Genomic DNA, 22,352 nt, shown 5'->3' with positions numbered 1-22,352 from the left:
CGAAGTCAGTAGTGCCAATGAGGAGGAAGCCTGCTCTCGGGATCAGACCCCATCTTTGGCCCCTCCGCTTTCCATCTGCTCCTTCACTTTGCATTTCCAGGTAACCTCATGTTTGGTGCCCTTCCTGATCAACCCTCTTTTAAAAAAATTTTTTATTTATTTCTTGTTTTTGGCAGTGCTGGGTCTTTGTTGCTGCAAGTGGGCTTTCTCTAGTAGTGGCAAGCGGGAGCTATTCTAGTTGTGCATGAACTTCTCGTGGCGGTGGCTTCTCCTGGTTGCAGAGCACAGGCTCTAGGGCATGTAGTTGTGGTGCATCGGCTTAGTTGTCCCGTGGTATGTGAGATCTTCCCAGACCAAGGGATGAACCCGTGTCCCCTGCATTGGCTGGTGGATTCTTAACCACTGGACCACCAGAGAAGTCCCCCAACCCTCTTGCTGTTGAAGAAAGTGAAGCAAAAGTGAAAGTCACTCAGTCGTGTCCAACTCTTTGCCACCCCATGGAATTCTCCAGGCCAGAATACTGGAGTGGGTAGCCATTTGCTTCTCCAGGGGATCTTTCCAACCCAGGGATCGAACCCAGGTCTCCCACATTGCAGGTAGATTCTTTACCAGCTGAGCTACCAGGGAAGCCCAAGAATACTGGACTGGTATTCTCCAGTGGATCTTCCAGACCCAGGAATGGAACTGGGGTCTCCTGCATTGCAGGCAGATTCTTCACCAACTGAGCTCTCAGGAAAGCCCTGCTATTGAAGAAATGGAAGTTTAATTTGCTAAATTGTGCTGAAAGGAATTTCCTGGCCGTCCAGCGGTTAGGAATCCACACTTCCAGTGCCAAGATCCCAGGTTCTATACCTGGTTGGGGAACAAAGATCCTGCAGGCTGTGAGGTACAGCAAACAACACCAACAAAAATCATGCTGAAGTTACTGGCTGATCTTCAAATAGACACTGGTAACTTAACTAGCATATGAGGATTCATTCAGAGAGGCAGAACCACTAGGAGTATATAGTCCACCGTCTGTCTGTCTAATCTCCATGTGGAATTCATTACAGGGTCTTGACCTTGCTCAAGTAATGGCAGCTGGTTAAAGAGTCTCTGAAAGGTTGTCTTCCCGTCTGGTGTTGGAGCTGGACATCTGAAGGGCAGGTGGTGGGGAAGGGAAGGTGGATAAAAAGTGAGGGAGGAGGAGCCAGAGCTCACGCATGGACTGGAACCCCTGCCGGTTCTCACCCCCTCCAGCCTGATGAAGTGGGTGACCTGCAGGGGCAACTTGCTGGTGGCCTTTGTCATGCAGCTGAACACACGTGTGGCCCAGGAGTGTGGGAAGCTGCAGGAGGATCTGGGGAAGGTATAGCAGTCGTCAGCTCAACCGCTGCCCACAGACAGCAAAAGTGCCGCCCCCAACCTCGTCCACCTCCAGTCCTGCAGGGAAAGCTCTCTGGCAGTACACCCTAACTGGAAACAGACAGGAGGATGCTTGAAAATGTAGTTCCGCCTAGCCATCCGCACGTGTTACAAAGCCACAACCAGCAGATCCCCATTTTCAAGAACATGTAAGTAAAGGATGGATCTGGAATCCAATGCTGGTACAAGTCAACCTATGCCTCGTTGTGCTGAGCTGGGAGGTTTTGAGCTTCTCTTTCCCTTGGATCAGGAAACATCACTTATGACATTCGAGTGGCTCACCCAATGTTATGGGCTTTCCTGGTGGCTCAGCGGTAAAGAATCTGCCTGCAAGGTAGGAACCGCAGGAGATGTGGGTTTGATCCTTGGGTCAGGGAAGATCCACTGGAGGAGGACATGGCAACCCACTCCAGTATTCTTGCCTAGAGAATCCTATGGACAGAGGAGTTTGGTGGGCTACAGTCCATGGGGTTGCAAAGAGTCAGACACAATTGAAATTACTTAGCATGCACCACAACCCACTGTTATGGTCTAAGGAAGGGTTTCTCAGACTTGAGACCTTGTTTGCTCTTCACCTCAAGTGCTGGAGACTTTGCTTTTAAAGAGATTGAGAGCAAAGTGACCTAAGAGCCCTCCTATAAAGGATCAGAGAAGCCAGATACTAAAGGTTGCATTTTTTATGATTCTATTCATGTGAAATCAAGCCTGAATATTCATTGGAAGGGCTGGTGCTGAAGCTGAAGCTCCAATACTTTGACCTCCTGATGTGAAGAGCTGGCTCATTGAAAAGACCCTGATGCTGGGAAAGATTGAAGGCAAGAAGAGAAGGGGGCGACAGAGGATGAGATGGTTGGGTGGCATCACCGACTCAATGGACGTGAGTTTAAACGAGCAAACTCCGGGAGATGGTGAAGGACAGGGAAGCCTGGCGTGCTGCAGTCCCTGGGGTTGCAACGACTTAACGACTGAACAACATCTGCTGTTGATGGGAAATAGTCAGGAAAGGTAATTCCATAGAGACAAGAGACAGATGTGTTGCTGCCTAGGACTGAGCGGGTGGGTGTGGGGTGGAAATGGGGGGTGACTGCTTGACAAGTCACGCTTCCTTTGGAGGGGGATGAGAGTGTCTTGGAACTAGAGGTAGTGGGTGAGCAACACCGAATATATCGAATTGTTCACTTTTAAATGGCTCTTTTGTGAATTTCACCTCAATAAAATTTTCTCACGGTATCATTTGTGTGGTGAGAACACTTAAGATCTACTCTTGGCAAATTTAAAGTAGACAGTGCTATGTTGTTACCTATAGTCACCATGATGTACATCAGATCCCCAGAATTTATTTTATCTATTGTTTATCATTTTATTTATTATTATTTACGCATTGATTTCTTGAACACAAAAAGGAGGGGCTTGAAAAGTTAATTCCTGAGTAGTGCTAAGATTTGAACGATATTGGAGTGTGCAAAAAAAGAAAAATCTGGAAGTCCAGAACCTTCTGTTGGGATAAGGAGTATCCCAGACTGCCCTGGTGTAGTACTCCGAGAAGTAGTGAAGGAATTCATGCCCTTATGGGGTAGGTCTGGAAAACCTCTAGGTGGGGCTGGCCCCTTTAAGACTCCAAGACTGAAGTAACCTGGTAGCTAAGGAGTCATAATGACAACTTTCCTGGGTAATCCTCCCTGAAAATGTAGTTCTTACCTTCCAGGACGAGACATACTGAGGATCAGAACCATTTTTTCCTCAGTTTGGTTGGTGAGAGATACACATAGAGGGGCTGATACATCTCTGGCTTCATTTTCTAAAATCTAGATATCCGTGCTCTAGACAGAGGATCATGGTATTTAGTTTGGGTTCTTTTCTACCCTGTGGAAAAAGAGAGTTTGGGGAAAGGGGTGAATTTCTGTGAAATGTGGTCTAAGTGTCCAGTCCTATTTCTAAGAGAATAGAAGGGAAAAACGTCCTGGCCCAAGCGCGCCTGTGAAACCCATTGCTCATGGAAATACAGGTGCTGAAAAATGTGCCCGGAACCTACGTGGATCTTGTCCAGGTTTTTCATGAATCCAGTATTCTTGATTCATGGGTGTAGGCTCAGCAGTCACTCAGTCGTGTCCAACTCTTCACGACCCTATGGGCCGCCCAGACTCCTCTGTTCATGAGGTTTTCCTGTCAAGAATACTGGAGTGGGTTGCCATTTCCTCCTCCAGGGGATCTTCCCAACCCAGGGATTGAACCTGCGTCTCCTGGATCTCCTGCATTGCAGGCCGATTCTTTACTGCTGAGCCACCAAGAAAGCCAGATTCATGGGTAGTCAGTGCTTAGGAATCCTCCAGGACTCACACTCAGAGAAGTGGATGGGAGCTGCCAGTTTGGAACTGGGAGGGGAGGTGCTGAAACCACCATCAGGAGAACCAGGGACTTGGGCACACGCCCTGCTCCTTCTTGGGGGACAGGGGGTTGAAATGATTGGCATCTGTCACTGCAGTAGATGCTGGCTTGGAGATGGACCTGCTAGAGGATCTTGAGACCCTAAAGTTTGAGTCCGGGATTCACGAGGAAGACCACAACTGGCTGTATTTGCTGGGCCGTTCTCATGGCCTGATGATCACGGCCTGTGCCCACGCAACCTTCTTCTGCAAGCTACTCCATAATTTGAGGTACGCTGGGTCCCTAGGGTCAGGTAGATAGAGAAGAATCTCACCGCAGAGAATCCAGATGACTTAAACTTTTTATATTGGAGAATAACTTTGGCCGGGGGAGCGTCTTCCTACCTTGTGTAACCTACACTGAAGTACTCCTGTCTGAAAGCACTGGGGAGATGCACACCAGGGAGCCTGGGCTGTGGTTATGTAATGTGGCATGGGTTAATGGTGATCTCCTTTTGGTGAGTAGACTGATTAAGTCATCCATTCACCCATCCATCCATTCACTCTCTCATCAGGACAACCAGCTTGTCTTCCACAGCAACTAATGACTGGCCATTTAATTTCTATTGGCTGAAAATGGGGGTCATTTTTTTTTTTCTTTTTGGGCTAACAGTGGAATGCCTCCTCACAAGAAAGCTTCCAGGGACTTTGGGGGTCCCTATGGCCAGATGACTTGCCTGAAAACAGGAATACTGATTTTCAAAGAAGCTCTCAGTCCAGTCCTGGCTTCCTGACACTCGAATAAGAGGCATCACCGACTCAACGGACATGGGTTTGGGTGAACTCCGGGAGTTGGTGATGGACAGGGAGGCCTGGCGTGCTGCAGTCCATGGGGTCACAAAGAGTCGGACACGACTGAGCGACTGAACTGAACTGAACTGGGAGCCAAGTACTTAGGACTAAGGCTCCTGGATTCTGTAACTCTAGGTCACTCTTGGAGCATTTGTTGCCTCTCCAACCCCCACCCCCAGTCTACTTCTCAGCTTACTTTCCTGACATTAGATTAACTCCCAGATGGGGGGCCCAGATCCCAATCAAGCATATTAAAGGTACAGCACATACCTGAGGAGGCCAAGCACTCAGCAGTTTGCTGGCTGGCTGACCGATAGGCAAAGCGTAAACGTGTGGGCTGCCCCCAAAGACATGTGACGAGAAGCCAAGCAGGGACACTCTCAGGAGGCATCGTCTATTTGGAAGGATCAGGCACAGTGGGAAAACCCTCTCCTCTCAACCAAAAGAGAAGCCTCACATAGAATGTGGCTTGTCATGCTTAGATGGAAGCTCCAGCGTGAAGACTCCAGTTTCCACAGAAATACAGAACAACAGTAAGTGAAGTGAAGTGAAAGTCACTCAGTCATGTTCGACTCTGCAACCCCACAGACTACACAGTCCATGGACTTCTCCAGGCCAGAATACTGAAGTGGGTAGCCTTTCCCTTCTCCAGGGGATCTTCCCAACCCAGGGATCGAACCCAGGTCTCCCGCACTGCAGGCAGATTCTTTACCAGCTGAGCCACCAGGGAAGCCCAAGAATACTGGAGTGAGGAGCTTATCCCTTCTCCAGCGGATCTTCCTGAACCAGGAATCGAACCGGGGTCTCCTGCATTGCATGTGGATTCTTTACCAACTGAGCTACCAGGGAAGCTCCACAAATATCAGATCGTCCTATAACAACATAAAATGATGACTTATGTATTCAGGAGTCAGACTTTGTTCCTCTTGGGCCAAGGAAACACATCCAGTGTTTGAATCTGTGAGTGAATCTCCAGAAAGAGTGGCCTCAAATCCTTGATCCTCCCTTTCTCAGGTCTGTTTCCCTTATAAACCATTTTCTTTGATAAATCATCACGTTGGAGAAAAAGCTAAGTTACATGGTTTCCTGGGTGTGTGCAGAACTGAAATAGCAAACTAGGAGAGGAGGTGTACCGTAGGAGAGGGATGCACTTGTCCTGGTGGAGATGGAAATGGACCGCTGTCTACGCAGGAAACAGTGGACTGGCTCCCTGTGTTCCGGGATAAGATACGATGGTGGCTGTTCACAGTGACGGTCCTAAGACAAACAGTTAAACAGTCAAAACTTGCATTTAAGAAGTCAGGGAAATGCACGATACATGTAACCCAAAAAAAAGTTCATTTAAGAAGGTTTTAAACAAGTTCTGATTTTTTGAAAGGAGTATGCTCTACTCTTTGGAAAATTCACTCAGGAGGAACATTTCATTCCATCCAGAGAAGCTGGGTCATTGTTGTTGTTTAGTCGCTAAGTCAAGTCCGACTCTTTGCGACCCCATGGACTGAAGCCCACCAGGCTCCTCTGTCCATGGGATTTCCCAGGCAAGAATACTAGAGTGGGTTGCCACCTCCTTCCCCAGGGAATCTTCCCAACCCAGGGACTGAACCTGCGTCTCCTGCATTGGCACATGGATTCTTTACCCATTCAGCCACCAGGGAAGCCTGAAGCTGGGTCAGTGACACATAGTTGGAATGCTTCTCTCTGAAGGACTTAAGGTGGCACAGCAGGCTGCATTTGAGGAAGTTAAAGCAGAGAACGTCAGAAATTGACAGTCACAAAGGGCTTAGGGAGTGCATGTCTTTTTTTAAAAAATTAATTTATTTAAATTGGAGGATAATTATTTTACAATATTATGGTGTTTTTTGCCATACATTAACATGAATCCACCACGGGTGCACATCCTGAAACCCCCTCCCAGCTCCCTCCCCACCCCAGCCCTCTGGGTTGTCCCAGAGTACTGGCTTTGAGTGCCCTGCTTCATGCATCGAATTTGTACTGGTCATCTATTTTAACTATGGTAATATATATGTTTCAATGCTAGTCTCTCAAATCATCCCACCCTCACCTTCTCCCACATAGTCCAAAAGTCTGTTCTTTATATCTGTGTCTCTTTTGCTACCTTGCACATAGGGTCATCGTTACCATCTTTCTAAATTCCATATATATTTATGTGTTAATATACTGTATCAGTGTTTCTCTTTCTGACTTACTTCACTCTGTATAATAGGCTCCAGTTTCACCCACCTCACTAAAACTGACTCAAATACATTCTTTCTCATAGCTGAGTAATATTCTATTGTGTATTTGTACCACAACTTTCTTATCCATTCATCTGCCGATGGGCATCTATGTTGCTTCCATGTCCTAGCTATTGTAAACAGTGCTGCAATGAATGTTGGGGTCACTTGTCTCTTTAAAAACAGTGGTTAGATGCCATGAATTAGGTGGCAATGCTTTAACAGTATGCATGTTTTCAGGCCCAAGAGCCTCTTCCATCCTTGTCAAGTGGAGTGCTAACCTTCTCTCCTTTTGTACAACACACGTGCATGTCTTGATATTTGTGTGTGTCCATGTTCATTCTCCAGAGAATCACTCTCCAGCAAATCAGTACTGGAGAAGCGAACGTCTAAATGTCGCTTGACTGGGTTGTGTGAAGAAACTCAGGATGACGACGCGTTAAAGGTGGGCATCATCGGAGGCGGCCACCTTGGGAAGCAACTGGCACGCACTCTGCTCCAGCTCGTCCCCATCCCTGCTGAGAATCTGCAGATCTCCACTCGGAGGCCAGAGACCCTGGGTGAGGAGCACAGGGCAGGCCGTTTGGAAAGGGCCCCTCGAAAGAGGAATCCTTACATACAGCCGACCGAATTCTCAACTTGCTAGCCCTGAGAAAAGCTGGAAAGTTTTTTTTTAATTTCAATACTTTATTTGGCTTCACTGGGTCTTAGCTGTGCCACTTGGGATCTTTAACCTTCATTGTGGCATTCAGGATCTTTTTTCAGTCTCGGCATGTGGGGTCTAGTTCTCCGACCAGGGATGGAACCTGGGCCCCCTGCATTGAGAGCACAGAGTCTTAGCCTTTGGACCACCAGGGAGGTCCCAGAAATATTTTTTTTTTAACTTTTTCCTTAAAGTGCTTTTCTTTTCCACCTAAATATTTATATCCATCTCTCCTCCCTGCACCCTGTGGCCAGATATCTTTCTGGGTCTTTGATACAGAGAAGCTTTCCAAACAGAATTCAAATCTTCTAACTGGACCAGTTAGAGTCCAAGTGTTGTTTACCACTTCCAAACATTGGGCCTTGGTTTTTAAAAAATACCATTTACTGGGGACTTCTCTGGCTTTCCAGTGGTTAGGACTCCATGCTTCCACTGCAGGGAGCACAGGTTCGATCCCTGGTTGGGGAGCTAAGACCTTGCATGCCGTGTGGCAGAGTAAAAAAAATAATAATACCATGTACTGAAAAAAGTAAATGTTTTGCAGTGATTCCATTTATTAACCTATGGTGGGAGAAATCAGAACAGTGATTGTTTCTGGGGAGACTGAGAAGAGGCCCCAAGGAACTTTCTGGGCAGATGTAAACATTCTGTTTCTTGAGAAAGGTGCAAATTCCATGGGTGTCTGCATTTGTCAAAAAGAATCAAACTATTTACTTAAGATCTGTGTGATGCACTGTGTGCAAATTATATTTCAATAATTTAAAAAATGTAAAATAATACATGCATCTTATAAAAAATTTAGAAAATGACCCTATAGGGAAGTAAATAATAACTACCTATAATTTCCTTATCAGGGTTATCATTTCTTCTCCATTTTTTCTTCTGATTATATCAGATTATACCAGTAACTAACACTATGCAAAGCTTTTTGTGTCCTGCTTTTTACAAACAGTTAATGAATCATGTGCGTGTTATTCGACATTCTTCAAAATCATGATTTTAAAGTATGACTTATGATATTTCTGTAACTGTGCCTTACTTAGTAGGACTTCCCGATTCATAATTTTTTAAAAAAAATTACTAGGTCAAAGAACAGGTACAGCTTTATTAAGATACACTTTGTACGTTATAAACTGCACATTTTGAAAGTGTACAGTTTGAGGGACTTCCCTGCTGTTTCAGTGGCTGAGACTCCATACTCCCAAGGCAAGGGGCCTGGGTCTATCCCTGGTCAGGGAACTAGACCCCACATGCTGCAACTAAAGATCCCACATGTTGCAACTAAGATCTGGCACAGTCAAATAAATAAATACTTCAAAAAAATTTTTTTAAGTGTACAGTCTGATGTTTTAACACCTGTATGCTCTTATGAAAGCATCGACACAGTCAAGTCATGAACCTCTCCACCTCCCTGCAGGTCCCACTCAGGAAACCACTGATCTAATTTCTGTCTCTGCCAATTAGTTTACATTCTGTAGAATTTTGTACAAATGGAATCGTACAGTTTGTACTTTTTCTTTGCTGCAAATTAGTTTTAATTATTTTTTAATTGAAGTATAGTTGATGTATAAGGTGTTGGTTTCAGATGTACAATAAAGTGATTTGGTTAAACATGCATATAAATATATATGTTCTTTTTTCAGATTCTTTTCCCACATAGGTGATACAAAATATTGAGTGTAATTCTCTGTGCTATACAGTAGGTTCTTTTTTTTAAAATTTAATTTATTTGTTTATTTTATGGCTGCACTGGGTCTTTGCTGCTGTGAGGGTTTTTCTCTAGCTGCAGCAAATAGGGGCTACTCTCTAGTTGCAGTATGTGGGCTAGCTCATTGCAGTGGCTTCTCCTGTTGCAGAATACCAGTGTTTGGGTGCACGGGTTTCAGTAGTTCTGGCTCCCAGGCTTGAGAGCACAGGCTCAGCAGTTGTGGCTCATAGGCTTAACTTCTCCGTGGCATTTGGGATCCTCCTGGACCAGGGATTGAACTCGTGTCTCCCGCGTTGGCAGATGGATTCTTTACCACTGAGCCACCTGGGAAACCCTCAGGTCACATAAGTACAATCAAATGATTAACTACCAAGGAGTGGTTTTAGCAAGGATGTGAGTTATTATGTTTCTCTCTGTGTTTGTAAATATCTTGTTGACATGAAATTGTGTACATTTTACTGAAACTATGAGCAGAATTTCCCAAATTACTCCTGGCCTCTGCCCTCTTCCACTCTCTCAGTCTTTCCCACCAATTCAAGCCAGTTAAGCTGTTTAACTTTGTCCCAGTCACGCAATTCTGTTTTATAAAGAGCATGTTTTATTTTGCTTTGGTTGCTTGTCTTCACCCAATCAGGGATCAAACCCGTGCCCCTGCAGTGGAAGCCCAGAGTCCTAACCACTGGAAGCCAGGAAATTCCCAGTCACGTGATTCTCAAATCTTCAGTTTTCACCTCTATAATATAGGGATATATAGTTTATAGGGATATATTATATCCCTATAATATAGGGATAATACTGGTCTCTGTCTCATAAGGGTCTTGTGAGGATTCCCCATTGGTGGTTTAGTCACTAAGTCGTGTCTGACTCTTCATGACCCCATGGCCTATACCTCTCAGGCTCCTCTGTCCATGGGATTCTCCAGGCAAGAATACCGGAGTGGGTTGCCATTCCTTCCTCCAGGGAATCTTTCCGACCCAGGGATCGAACGGGTGTCTGCACTGGCAGACAGGTTCTTTACCACTAGCGCCACCTAGGAAGCCACATGTGGTGCCAAGACTTGAGATAAAACAGTTGCCACCCTCTCCCCAAAGTTGGGGGCTTCTCTAGTGGCTCAATTGGTAAAGAATCTGCCTGCAATGCAGAAGACCCAGGTTCAATCCCTGGATCGGGACGATCCCCTGGAGGAGGAAATGGCAATCCACTCCAATACTCTGGCCTGGAGAATTCCATGGACAGAGGAGCCGGGCAGGCTACAGTCCATGAGATCGCAAAGAGTCAGACAGGACTGCGATGTTCACTTTCCCCAAAGTTGATGTTGAGTCCGAAGTCTTCTGTATTGTGATCTATCTGACTTCTTTTATTCCCTCTCAGATGAATTCAAGAAGCTGGGAATCCAGTGCTTTTACCAGAACACTTCTCTGGTTGGATGGGCCAATGTGGTATTCCTTTGCTGCCTGCCATCCCAGCTGCCTAATATCTGCGTAGAAATTCAAGCCCGGCTTGGGAAAGACTGCATTGTGTACAGCTTTGTCTCTGCCATCCCAGTGTCCAGGTATCTTGTTAGGGTGAGCAGGACTGGCAGGACCTCTGTGTCACCTCATGTCCACCCCCGCCCCGACCTCTCGGAGGTGACCATTCCCAGCCATAAGGTGGAAGCATATTCATCGGCAGAAGGGCCCAAGCCAGCCTTTGAAACTGTGTCCTCCCCCCGTTTTTCCGCCAACAGCACTTGTAGATGGGACATTTTCTTTGATGTGCAAATGTTTAGAGCGGAAACAGAGCATTGCTTCCACCTACTTGGGGCTTCCCTTGTGGCTCAGCTAGTAAAGAATCTGCTTGCAACGCAGGAGACCTGGGTTCGATCCCTGGGTTGGGAAGATTCCCTGGAGAAGGGAAGGGTTACCCACTCCAGGATTCTGGCCTGGAGAATTCCATGGACTGTATAGTCCATGGGGTCGCAAAGAGTCGGACACGACTGAGTGACTTTCACTTTCAACTGCTTGAAGTTGACTCGTGTCCCCTTGTATACGGGTCAGCAGCATGAAAGTTGATGGAGAGCATGTGTCAGATATCCTTTTGGTACGTCTAGTGCTGGGTCCAGTGCCTGGCTCGTGGTAACTTTCAGTAAGTGTATCTGAGAAGGATGGGTGAACCATCCGGCTAAGAGGTTGTGCCCTCAGGGCTGACCCACACCTGCATTTGCCTCTGGGCTGCGAAGTGCAGCGGACTGTGTGGTTGGGGCTGGATGTGCCCTCCGTGGATCCCGTGCCGGTTCATTCCGGTCCTGGCTCTGCACTCCCTGCCTTGATGGCTTTGCTTGCAGGTTGAAACTCCTACTGAATCACACTAACATCTTGCGGCCCCAGTATCAGTGTGCTGAAGATCTTGCCCACATCTGGGGGGCCAATAAGGAGATCACCGCTGCTCTCCAAGACCCCGCAATTCTTCAGGCCACCTGCCCCTACAGCCCTGCTGGTAAGGGCTCACCAAATTTTTGGCACTTTTGAAAATTACCTTCCCCTTGACCTGTTGCTGTCTTATTAAATCCTGGTGTGATTGTGCTCAGGGTATGTGTGGGGGACTAGATGGCATTCTCAGCTACTTAGGTTTTATATGGGAACAACTTTGGTGGCAAAAAGCAGCCTTTTTAGGGACTTTCCTGCCAGTCCAGTGGTTAAGACTTTGCCTTCCAAAGCAGGGGGTTCGGGTTCGATCCCTGGTTGGGGAGCTAAAATCCCATATGCCTCGTGGCCAAAAAAACCAAAGCATAAAAAACAGAAGCAGGGCTTCCCTGAAGGCTCAGTGGTGGAGAATCCACCTGCCAGTGCAGGAGACGCAGGCTCAGCCCCTCATCTGGGAACATCCCACGTGACACAAAGCAGCGGAGCCCTGTGCAACTTGCGAGCCAGTGCTCTAGACCCCGGAGCCAAAACCACTGAAGCCCGAGTGCCCCGGAGCGCATGCTCTGCAGCCAGAGAGGCCGCTGCAACGAGAGGCCCGTACACCACAGCTGGAGAGCAGTCCCCGCCCGCAGCAACTAGAGAAAAGCCCGCACAACAGCGAAGACCCGGCATGGTCAAAAATAAAATAAATTACAAATACATATGAAAACTGAAAGCCGCTCAGTTGTGTCCGACTCTTTGTGACCCCGTGGACTACACAGTCCATGAAATTCTCCAGGCCAGAATCCTGGAGTGGGTAGCCATTCCCTTCTCCAGGGGTTCTTCCCAACTCAGGGATCAAACCCGGATCTCCTGCATTGCAGGCGGATTCTTTACCAGCTTAGCCACAGGTATATATATATACAGAAGCAATATTGTAACAAATTCAGTAAAGTCTTTAAAAAATGATCCACATTTTAAAAAAATCTTAAAAAAAAGAATTTTTTAAAAAAGCAGCCTTTTTAAAGGAAAAGCTGAGAAGTATGATTAATCAGACCCTCTAAGGATGAGTTGGAAACAGCCAGAGAGGAGAACCGGTTTAAACAAAAGGATGCAGCCTCTGGGACCAAATGGCTTTTCCTGACTGTAATCTTGCAGTGTGCCTTATTGCAAAGAACCATGCCACAGATTTCCCAAGATGGCATTTGCCATTAGCAATGTCTACACTAAACTATCTGCAGGTAGGGTCCACCCATGGCGGGTTACAAAGGGCACACCCAGGCTCTCGGTCTGGCAAGGAAGAGTGTTTGCTTATGTCCAAGTCCATAGAACCACACTGTCTTGGATAGAAGGCAGCTGTCCTCTGTCTGGGGTTTGTCCGAGGTTCCCTATAGTCCTTTTTTGGTGGGCTCACTGGTGTTTCCTTGCTCACTGATGTTTAGGGGGAATAAGCCTCAACATCAAGTGGCTGGAGGGGATGTTCTATGCACTCTTAAACTTCTGCACAGCAAAGGACATGCCCCACTCACGAGTGCTGCAGCATCTGAGCGAGCTGTTCTCCTCCCAGCACCTCGAGGCCTGTAAGGAGGACGAAGCAGTGCCCTTAAAATTTCAAGCCCAAGATTTTGTCAGTGAGATCTATGCCAAGAACCTGTCTCAGAAACGGTAAAGTATCAGACGGTGGCCATTCAAACTTCTCCCACACTTTTGTCTTAGCAGATGCTTTTAATATTTTTCCTTTAATGTTCTTTTTAAAAATCCGTAAAAATAATACATTCTTAGGAAAAAAAATCCAACTAGTGGAGAAATGAGAGCCCTCTTTTGCCCCCCCCAATCCCTTTTATAGACTTCACCTCTAATCGCTTTTATATTTTTGTCTTTTCACCTATGTATTTACAAACATATATGTATATTAGCATTATAGTATAATGTATATGCATATCTTTATATATACATTTTAGAAACATGGATACTATACTTACTATGTCATAGGTATCGTTCTGTGTTAGTACAATAATATGTACTTCATTTATGAGGATAGTGTAAACATCTGTTGGATACATTTCTTTTTTTAAAATTTATTTATTTTTAATTAGAGGATAACTGCTTTACAATATCATGTTGGTTTCTGCCATATATCAGCATGACTCAGTCCTAGGTATACATATGTCCTGGTGATATGTTTCTTTAACTGCATTTATTTATTCTATTTCCTCTTAATGGCATTGTACCCTGGCCCCACATTTTGCATAAAGGAACTGCTTTGAACATTTTTATCCTTAAACTTTGCACACTTGTACCAGTAGAATTTCTGGGTCAGAGGTTATATATATTTTATGTTTGATAGATATTCCTAAATTACCTATCAAAAACATGATGCTTACTTATATTTCCAGCAATAGTGTATGAGAGTGCCATTTCACTATAGTTTCATAACTATTAGATCATTCTTTTTAATCTTTAATCATCTAATGGGGACAAATGGTTGCCCTTGTTACCAGAGACTTCCAGGTCACTAAATTCACTGGATACTTTTTTTATTTAAAAGAATAGATTTTATTTTTTTTAGAGCAAGTTGAAGTTTACAGAAAAATTGAGCAGACGGTTCAGAAAGTTCCCATAGAGCACCTGCCTCCTGACCTGCAGTTTCCCCTACCACCCCCTCGCGTTCATGTGGCGAGTTATTATTCCTAAAGTTCAGAGTTTATGGGATTCACAATTTTCTTGTTAGTTATGGTAAAATACACATAACATAGAATGTACCATTCTTTTTTATTATTTTTTTTTTCATTCTTTTTTAAAAGTGTTTATTTATTTTGGCCACACCTCACTCACAGCCTTTGGGATCTTAGTTGTCCAACCAGGGACTGAACCTGAGCCACCTATAGTAGGAGCATGGTCACGGGACACTTCTAAATCCTTTTCTTCCTTGGCTATTGAACATACCATCCTTCCTGAAACAATCACGTCTCTTAGTTTTCCTGATACACTCACATGCTCTTCATTTTCCTTCTGTCCCTTTATCCTGCTGTTGCTGGGTCCTCTTCTGCCCCATCCTTAAATCCGGGAGTTTCAGGGCTCTGTCAGAAGCCTTCTTTTCTCAGCCTACACTTTGTTCTTGGGTGATCTTTTCCACTGTGGGGACTTAGGTTGCCATCTTTACTCTGCCAGCAGAGGACTCCTATATGCCTTGCCTAGATGTCAGTTCCGCATCCAAGTAAGTTAACACTCACTATCTCCACTGAAACTTAACATGTCTAAAAGCATCCCTGCTCGCATGCCTGCTCTTCGAGTGTTTCTAATCACACGTTCCTTGGAAGAGTTGTTCAACCCGAAACCTGGAAGAAATCCTTGATCCTCCCCCTTGCCTGCTCCCCTTCTCTTTGGGCTCTGCTGGGTCTTCGCTGCGGCATGTAAGCTTCTCGAGTTGCATTGCATGGGCTCAGCTGTCCTGCAGCATAGGGATCTTAGTTCCCTGACTGGGGATCGAACCGCGTCCCCTGCATTGGAAGGTGGATTCTTACCCACTGGACCACCAGGGAAGTCTCTGGTGGTTTTGTACAATACCAGTTTTGTATTCTAATCAATCACTAGTGACCTGTGACACACTTTCAGCTTGGGAATCTTCCTCCCACCTTTTCCTAGGACCCCCTTTGCCTTTCTCTTATGTTGGATCTCTTTTTCCTGGACCCCTCCTCCTCTGGCTTCATCTACTTCTTAATTATGATGGAATATGTTCTCCTGCACTAGCTTCTTTCATAAAGGCTGTGTAGTAATTTTTAAGGACTATGTCTGACAATGTTTTTATTCTACACTAATATTTTATTGAAAACACAGCCAAGGTGTAGAATCTAGGTTAGAAATAATTTCCCTCAAAATTTTGAAGGTAGTGTGCTCTGTCGTCTTTCAGCTTTTAGAGTTGCTGTTGAGAGGTAGAGTGCCATTCTAATTCTTCAGTTAATTTTTGGTATGAAACCTGCTTGTTTTCTCTCTGGAAGCTTATAGTATCTTTTGCTTTCAGCATCCTGAAAATTTATTATGTGTCATGATGTAGGTCTATTTTAATTCACTGGATTGGACTCTTGATGGGCCTCTCTCTTTTTTTTCCCTTAACTTAAAAAAAAAAGAAAAAAAAAGAATTGTACATTATAACATATACACAGAAAACTATGTATTCCATAAATTCATGAATATACAGTTTAATGAGTTATTGTAAAGCAAATATACACGTAATTGCCACCCATGAAAGAAACAGACTATTCAATGGTCATTTTCAATCTGCATGCTAAGTTCTCTGATTTTCTCCAGATATGTCTTTGATAATTTCCTCCCATTCCCTGTTTCCTCTTTTCTTTCTTCTGAATATTTTATTAGCCCAGTGTTGGATCTGCTGGGCTGATCTTTTTATTTTTTTTTAGTTCTCCTATTTTCAGTATTTTTGTCTTTTTCCCCTGCTTTCTGAGAGATTGCCTCAACTATCTTGTTTTTGTTTTTGCTACTATTTTAGAACATATTTTCATTTTCAAATATTTCTTTAGTCTCCAAATGTTTCTTTTTTTATGTAGCATCCTGTTGTCATTTTCCTATGCAATACCATTTCTTATCCTTTGAGAATGTAAATGATAGAGTTTTTTTCTCCTCTGAGAAATCTGTTTCCTTTGGAAGTTTTCTGATCATTTGTTTTGCTCTCCATCATTCATTTTAGAGTTTTTCTTTCAAGTATATGGAAAACCTTGACTGTCTGCTCATATTTAAGATCCTGGTTACTGAAAAGTTGCTTGGATACTCTGTGTTTGCTACCATGGCCTCTACTGTAGAGTGATTTGATCAGCTTTTCCTTCAGTTCAGTTCAGTTGCTCAGTCGTGTCCGACTCTTTGTGACCCCATGGACTGCAGCATGCCAGACTTCCCTGTCTATCACCAACTTCCCCCCCAAAAAAAGTCTGTCACTGTTTCCATTGTTTCCCCATCTATTTGCCATGAAGTGATGGGACTGGATGCCATGATCTTAGTTTTCTGAATGTTGAGTTTTAAGCAAACTTTTTCACTCTACTCTTTCACTTTCCTCAAGAGGCTCTTTAGTTCTTCTTCACTTTCTGCCATAAGTGTGGTGTCATCTTCATATCTGAGGTTATTGATATTTCTTCCGGCAATCTTGATTCCAATTTGTGCTTCATCCAGCCCAGTGTTTCTCATGATTTACTCTGCATATAAGTTAAATAAGCAGGGTGACAATATACAGCCTTGACATAGTCCTTTCCCTATTTGGAACCAATCTGTTGTTCCATGTCCAGTTCTAACTGTTGCGTCTTGACCTGCATACAGATTTCTCAGGAGGAAGGTCAGTTGGTGTAGTATTCCCATCTCGAAGAATTTTCCACAGTTTGTTGTGATCCACACAGTCAAAGACTTTGGCGTAGTCACTAAAGTAGAAGTAGATGTTTTCCTGGAACTCTCTTGCTTTTTTGATGACCCAGTGGATGTTGGCAACTTGATCTCTGGTTCCTCTGCCTGTTCCAACTTGAACATCTGGAAGTTCACAGTCCATGTACTGTTGAAACCTGGCTTGGAGAATTTTAAGCATTACTTTGCTAGCGTGTGAGGTGAGTGCAATTGTGTGGTAGTTTGAACATTCTTTGGCATTGCCTTTCTTTGGGATTGGAATGAAAACTGACATTTTCCAGTCCTGTGGCCACTGCTGAGTTTTCCAAATTTGCTTATATTGAGTATAGCACTTTCACAGCATCATCTTCCAGGATTTGAAATAGCTCAACTGGAATTCCATCACCTCCACTAGCTTTGTTTGTAGTGATGCTTCCTAAGGCACACTTGACTTCACACTCCAGGATGTCTGGCTCTAGGTGAGTGATCACACCATCGTGATTATCTGGGTTGTGAAGATCTTTTTTGTATAGTTCTTCTGTGTATCCTTGCCACCTCTTCTTTTTTTTTTTTTGTTCCACCTCTTCTTAATATCTTCTGCTTCTGTTAGGTCCATACCATTTCTGTCCTTTATTGAGTCCATGTTTGCATGAAATGTTCCCTTGGTATCTCTAATTTTCTTGAAGAGATCTCTAGTCTTTCCCATTCTATTGTTTTCCTCTATTTCTTTGCACTGATCACTGAGGAAGGCTTTCTTATCTCTCCTTGCTAATCTTTGGAACTCTGCATTCAAATGGGAATATCTTTCCTTTTCTCTTTTGCTTTTCACTTCTCTTCTTTTCTCAGCTATTTGTAAGGCCTCTAGGGCTTCTCTGGTGGCTCAGAGGTTAAAGCACCTGCCTGCAATGCAGGAGACCTGGGTTTGATCCCTGGGTCAGGAAGATTCCCTGGAGAAGGAAATGGCAACCCACGCCAGTATTCTTGCGTAGAGAATCCCATGGACAAAGGAGCCTGGTGGGCTACAGTCCATGGGGTTGCAAAGAGTCAGACATGACTGAGCGACTTCACTTCCTGAGATAACCATTTTGCCTTTTTGCATTTCTTTTTCTTGAGGATGGTCTTGATCCCTGCCTCCTGTACAATGTCACGAATCTCCATCCATAGTTCTTCAGGCACTCTGTCTATCGGATCTAATCCCTTGAATCTATTTGTCACTTCCACTGTATAATCATAAGGGATTTGATTTAGGTCATACCTGAATGGTCTAGTGGTTTTCCCTACTTTCTTCAATTTCAGTCTGAATTTGGCAATAAGGAGTTCATGATCTGAGCCATAGTCAGCTCCTGGTCTTGTTTTTGCTGACTGTATAGAGCTTCTCCATCATTGGCTGCGAAGAATATAATCAATCTGATTTTGGTATTGACCATCTGGTGATGTCCATGTGTAGAGTCTTCTCTTGTGTTGTTGGAAGAGGGTATTTGCTACGACCAGTGTGTTCTCTTGGCAAAACTCTATTAGCACCTGCTTCATTCTGTACTCCAAGGTCAAATTTACCTGTTACTCCAGGTATTTCTTGACTTCCTACTTTTGCATACTTTTCCTACTTTTTCCCTTATAATGAAAAAGACATCTTTTTTGGGTGTTAGTTCTAGAAGGTCTTGTAGGTCTTCATAGAACCATTCAACTTCAGCTTCTTCAGCATTACTGATCGGGACATAAACTTGAATTACTGTGATATTGAATGGTTTGCTTTGGAAACAAACAGAGATCGTTCTGTCATTTTTGAGATTGCATCCAAGTAGTGCATTTCAGACTCTTTTGTTGACTATGATGACAACTCCATTTCTTCAAAGGGATTCTTGCCCACAGTAGTAGATATAATGGTCATCTGAGTTAAATTCATCCATTACAGTCCATTTTAATTCACTGATTCCTAAAATGTCGATGTTCTCTCTTGTCATCTGTTTGACCACTTGCAATTTGCCTTGATTCATGGACCTAACATTCCAGGTTCCTGTGCAATATTGTTCTTTACAGCATTGGACTTTATTTCCACCACCAGTCACATCCACAACTGGGTGTTTTTGCTTTGGCTCCATCTCTTCATTCTTTCTGGAGTTATTTCTCCACTGATCTCCAGTAACATATTAGATACCTACCGACCTGGGGAATTCATTTCTCAGTGTCCTATCTTTTTGCCTTTTCATACTGTTCATGGGGTTCTTAAGGCAAGAATACTGAAGCGGTTTGCCATTCCCTTCTCCAGTGGACCACGTTTTGTCAGAACTCTCCACCGTGACCCATCCGTTGGGTGGCCTTACATGGCAAGCCTCATAGTTTCATGGTGTTGGACAAGGCTGAGGTCCATGTGATCAGACTGGTTAGTTTTCTGTGATTGTGAGAAAGCCTGAATATGGGTATCTTTAAGTCTTTGGGACCCAACTTAGGGAAAGAAAGCTGCATGTGTATAGGGGTTGTCTTATCATTCAGAATATTTTTTCACTTTATGTCTCACCTTTTCAACCTATCCTTGCTACTCAAACTGCTATATAGCCATACCATCATCTGTGAGTTTGTTTAGAAATGTAGATTCCAGGGCCCCACCCCAGATGTATGGAATCAGAATCTGTACTTTTACAAACTCCCAGGTGATGTGCCCATTAAAGTTGGAGAAGTGCTGCTCTACAGTCTTTTTTCATCAGATGATCTGTTTGAATGGGAGGCAAGGCATATTAATATTTCCACTATGATTGTAGTTTCTCAAATTATCTTTATATTTCTAATCTTTGTTTTATAAGGTTTGAAGTCATATCATCTGATACACAGAAGTTCCTATTTTTTATACCTTCCTGGTGGATTAAACTTTTTACTTCTATCCCCCTCCCTTTTAAAAACTTTTTAAAAGATCATTTTGATTCACATGCAGTTATTAAGAATACAAAGAAACCCCATGTGCCCAAACAAACCATAGTACAATATCTATATGTAGATATTTGTAAAACTATAGCCAATACCACAACCAGGACATTGACACTGATACAGTCAAGATGGAAAACAGTTCTGTAACTAGGGATCATTCATGTTGTTTCTTCCTAAATTGGCAACCATTGAGCTGTTTTTCATTTCTATGATTTTGTCATTTCAAGAATACTATATAAATAGGGTCATGTATTATGCAACTTTGGGGACTGGCCTTTTTCATTCAGCATAATTCGTTGGAGATTCATCCAGGTTGCTGTGTGTATCAACAGTTTATTCCCTTTTATTGCTGAGTAGTTTTCATGGCATGTATGTACCACAGTTTGTTAAACCATTTACTTGTTGAAGGACATTTGGGATGTTTCCAGTTTTTGGCTATTATGCATAAAGATGCTCTGAACATTCATGTACAGGTTTTTGTATAAACATAAGTTTTCATTTCTTTGGGACAGATGCTTAGGAGTGCAATGACTGGTTGCATGTTAGTTTTTTTTAAGACACTGCAAACTGTTTTTCAAAGTTATTCTTTTTACCCTACTAGCAATGTGTAATTCAGTTTCTCTACATCCTCACCAGCATTTGGCGTTGTCACTAATTTTTGTTTTACCATTACATGACAGATCAATTCATGGAGAACTGGCATCTTTGTAATGCTGAGCTTTCCCATCCATGTACACAGTATATGCCTCCGTTTATTTATCTTATTTCATCAGCATTTTGTAGTTTTCAGTACACAAGTCCTTTACATGTTTTGTTAGATTTACACTAAGTATTCCATTTTGTGTGTGTGAAAGGGACTACATTTTAAATTTCATTGCCCAAGTGTTCATTGCCAATATATATAAACAAAATTTATTTTTCTATGTTTATTTTATATCCTGTGACCTTGCTGAATTCATTTATTAGCTCTAGGAGATTTTTTTGTAGATTTGTTTGGATTTTTCTACATAGACAATGATGTCATCTATAAATACTGATGATTTCAGTTCTCCCTTTCCTATCTGTATGCCTTTACTTCCTTTTCTTGCCTTATTGCACTGGCTATAACTTCCAGTGGTATGTTGAATAAGTGTCGTAAGAGCATATATCCTTGCCTTACTCTTGATTTTTAAATACTATAAAACTCTACATCTTAATGCTTTTTAACTTGAATTCCACTATAGACTAATACTTAACACTGTCCCATTTTTATGTGCATGTTAACTCTTTCTTTCTCTAAACAGTTGAAGAGGTTATCTTTTTTGTTTTTTTAAAGAGGATATTGTAAAAGAAATGAGGTCTCTCCCATTTCTAATTTCTATGATCCTCTTATGTATTTTCTATCTAAATTCAAGAAAAATATACCAAAAAGGATGTTGATTTTATTATCATAATCATTCCCCAGTTATGAATTCCTCCCCAAATGTACTTAGAGAATTGTACATGTGAAAACTCTTAAGTACAATTAAATCCACATATTGAATAGATCCAGATGAAATTTTAATTAAGAATTTTAATTAGTTCAGTATAGAAAATGAAGAACTTTATTTCCAAGGGGAAGAAAACTTTCTTTAAAGGCAATGTTTAACAGATAATCAGATGTATTGAACAGACATAAAAAAGTAACAGTATTTTTTTCCCTACCCCAGGCCTTTTCCCTTGTTTGATCTGACTACTGTGCAACTCAAGGAAACTCCCTTTAGCCAGTATCTGTCAAACAGCACTACTTTTCAGGACCGCTTTACCCATCTATACTGTGACTCATTTGGCATCTCCCTAACCAAAGAACAAGAGCCAGAGGTTTCCACAGGTTCTCCATCCCAATAAGAGAAGATACGTCTCAGGAATCATGAATTTTCCTCCTTCTAATCAGGTAGTGCTTTGATTATTGCAACTGTCAGTGGAAGTCATGTATTTGTCTGGTGTTTCCCATATGTTAGGCAATGAGGAATTACAAAATTGTACTGATGGCTCTTTAAAATCTAGAATAAAACAAGCAGTTCTTTACATCAGTATGTTTGGGTGTGTCTGGCTTTTGGAAGCAACTGAATGAAACTACATAAACTGACACATTTAAGTAAGCTGCTTCCCCAGCAGCTAAATATCAATTCAGTAAATTCAAATTATCTGTCATCTAAATGCTAAATTCAAGAAGCTATACTGTCATTATTAGATGGTTACATACTTTTTCTGTAGCATTCTTTTCCTATAGCAGTATGTAACTACATTCTATATGGCATATACATTTCTATAGCAGTGTGTAACTATAATATGTAGCTACAGTACATAGTTACATTCTTTCCCTGTAGTAGTATGTAGCTAACAAATGAAACACCTTGATTTTCCTACAGTTTGAATAGAAAAAAT

General features: G+C 43.0%; 1 protein-coding gene and 1 non-coding gene across 2 annotated transcripts; one reads left to right on the top strand and one right to left on the bottom strand.

Annotated features, from left to right (window-relative positions):
• The first annotated feature begins 1,878 nt into the window (after nt 1–1,878).
• On the top strand, nt 1,879–22,083 carry NOXRED1 (NADP dependent oxidoreductase domain containing 1). The gene is made up of 8 exons (XM_043472648.1): nt 1,879–1,894; nt 2,361–2,409; nt 3,887–4,058; nt 7,202–7,413; nt 10,636–10,816; nt 11,588–11,739; nt 13,088–13,310; nt 21,635–22,083. Exons 3-8 carry the CDS (start codon nt 3,904–3,906, stop codon nt 21,810–21,812), a joined length of 1,101 nt encoding a protein of 366 aa, XP_043328583.1. The 5' UTR covers nt 1,879–1,894; nt 2,361–2,409; nt 3,887–3,903; the 3' UTR covers nt 21,813–22,083.
• On the bottom strand, nt 7,031–7,156 carry LOC122444473. Its single transcript, XR_006270301.1, has one exon. It is a non-coding gene; the product is annotated as a U6atac minor spliceosomal RNA (small nuclear RNA).
• Nucleotides 22,084–22,352: the final 269 nt, after the last annotated feature.

This window comes from Cervus canadensis, chromosome 6 (genome assembly GCF_019320065.1).
Source record: "Cervus canadensis isolate Bull #8, Minnesota chromosome 6, ASM1932006v1, whole genome shotgun sequence".
Classification (NCBI taxonomy): domain Eukaryota; kingdom Metazoa; phylum Chordata; class Mammalia; order Artiodactyla; family Cervidae; genus Cervus; species Cervus canadensis.
Note: the sequence above shows the minus strand (reverse complement) of the source record. Positions and strands in the feature narration are given on the sequence as shown.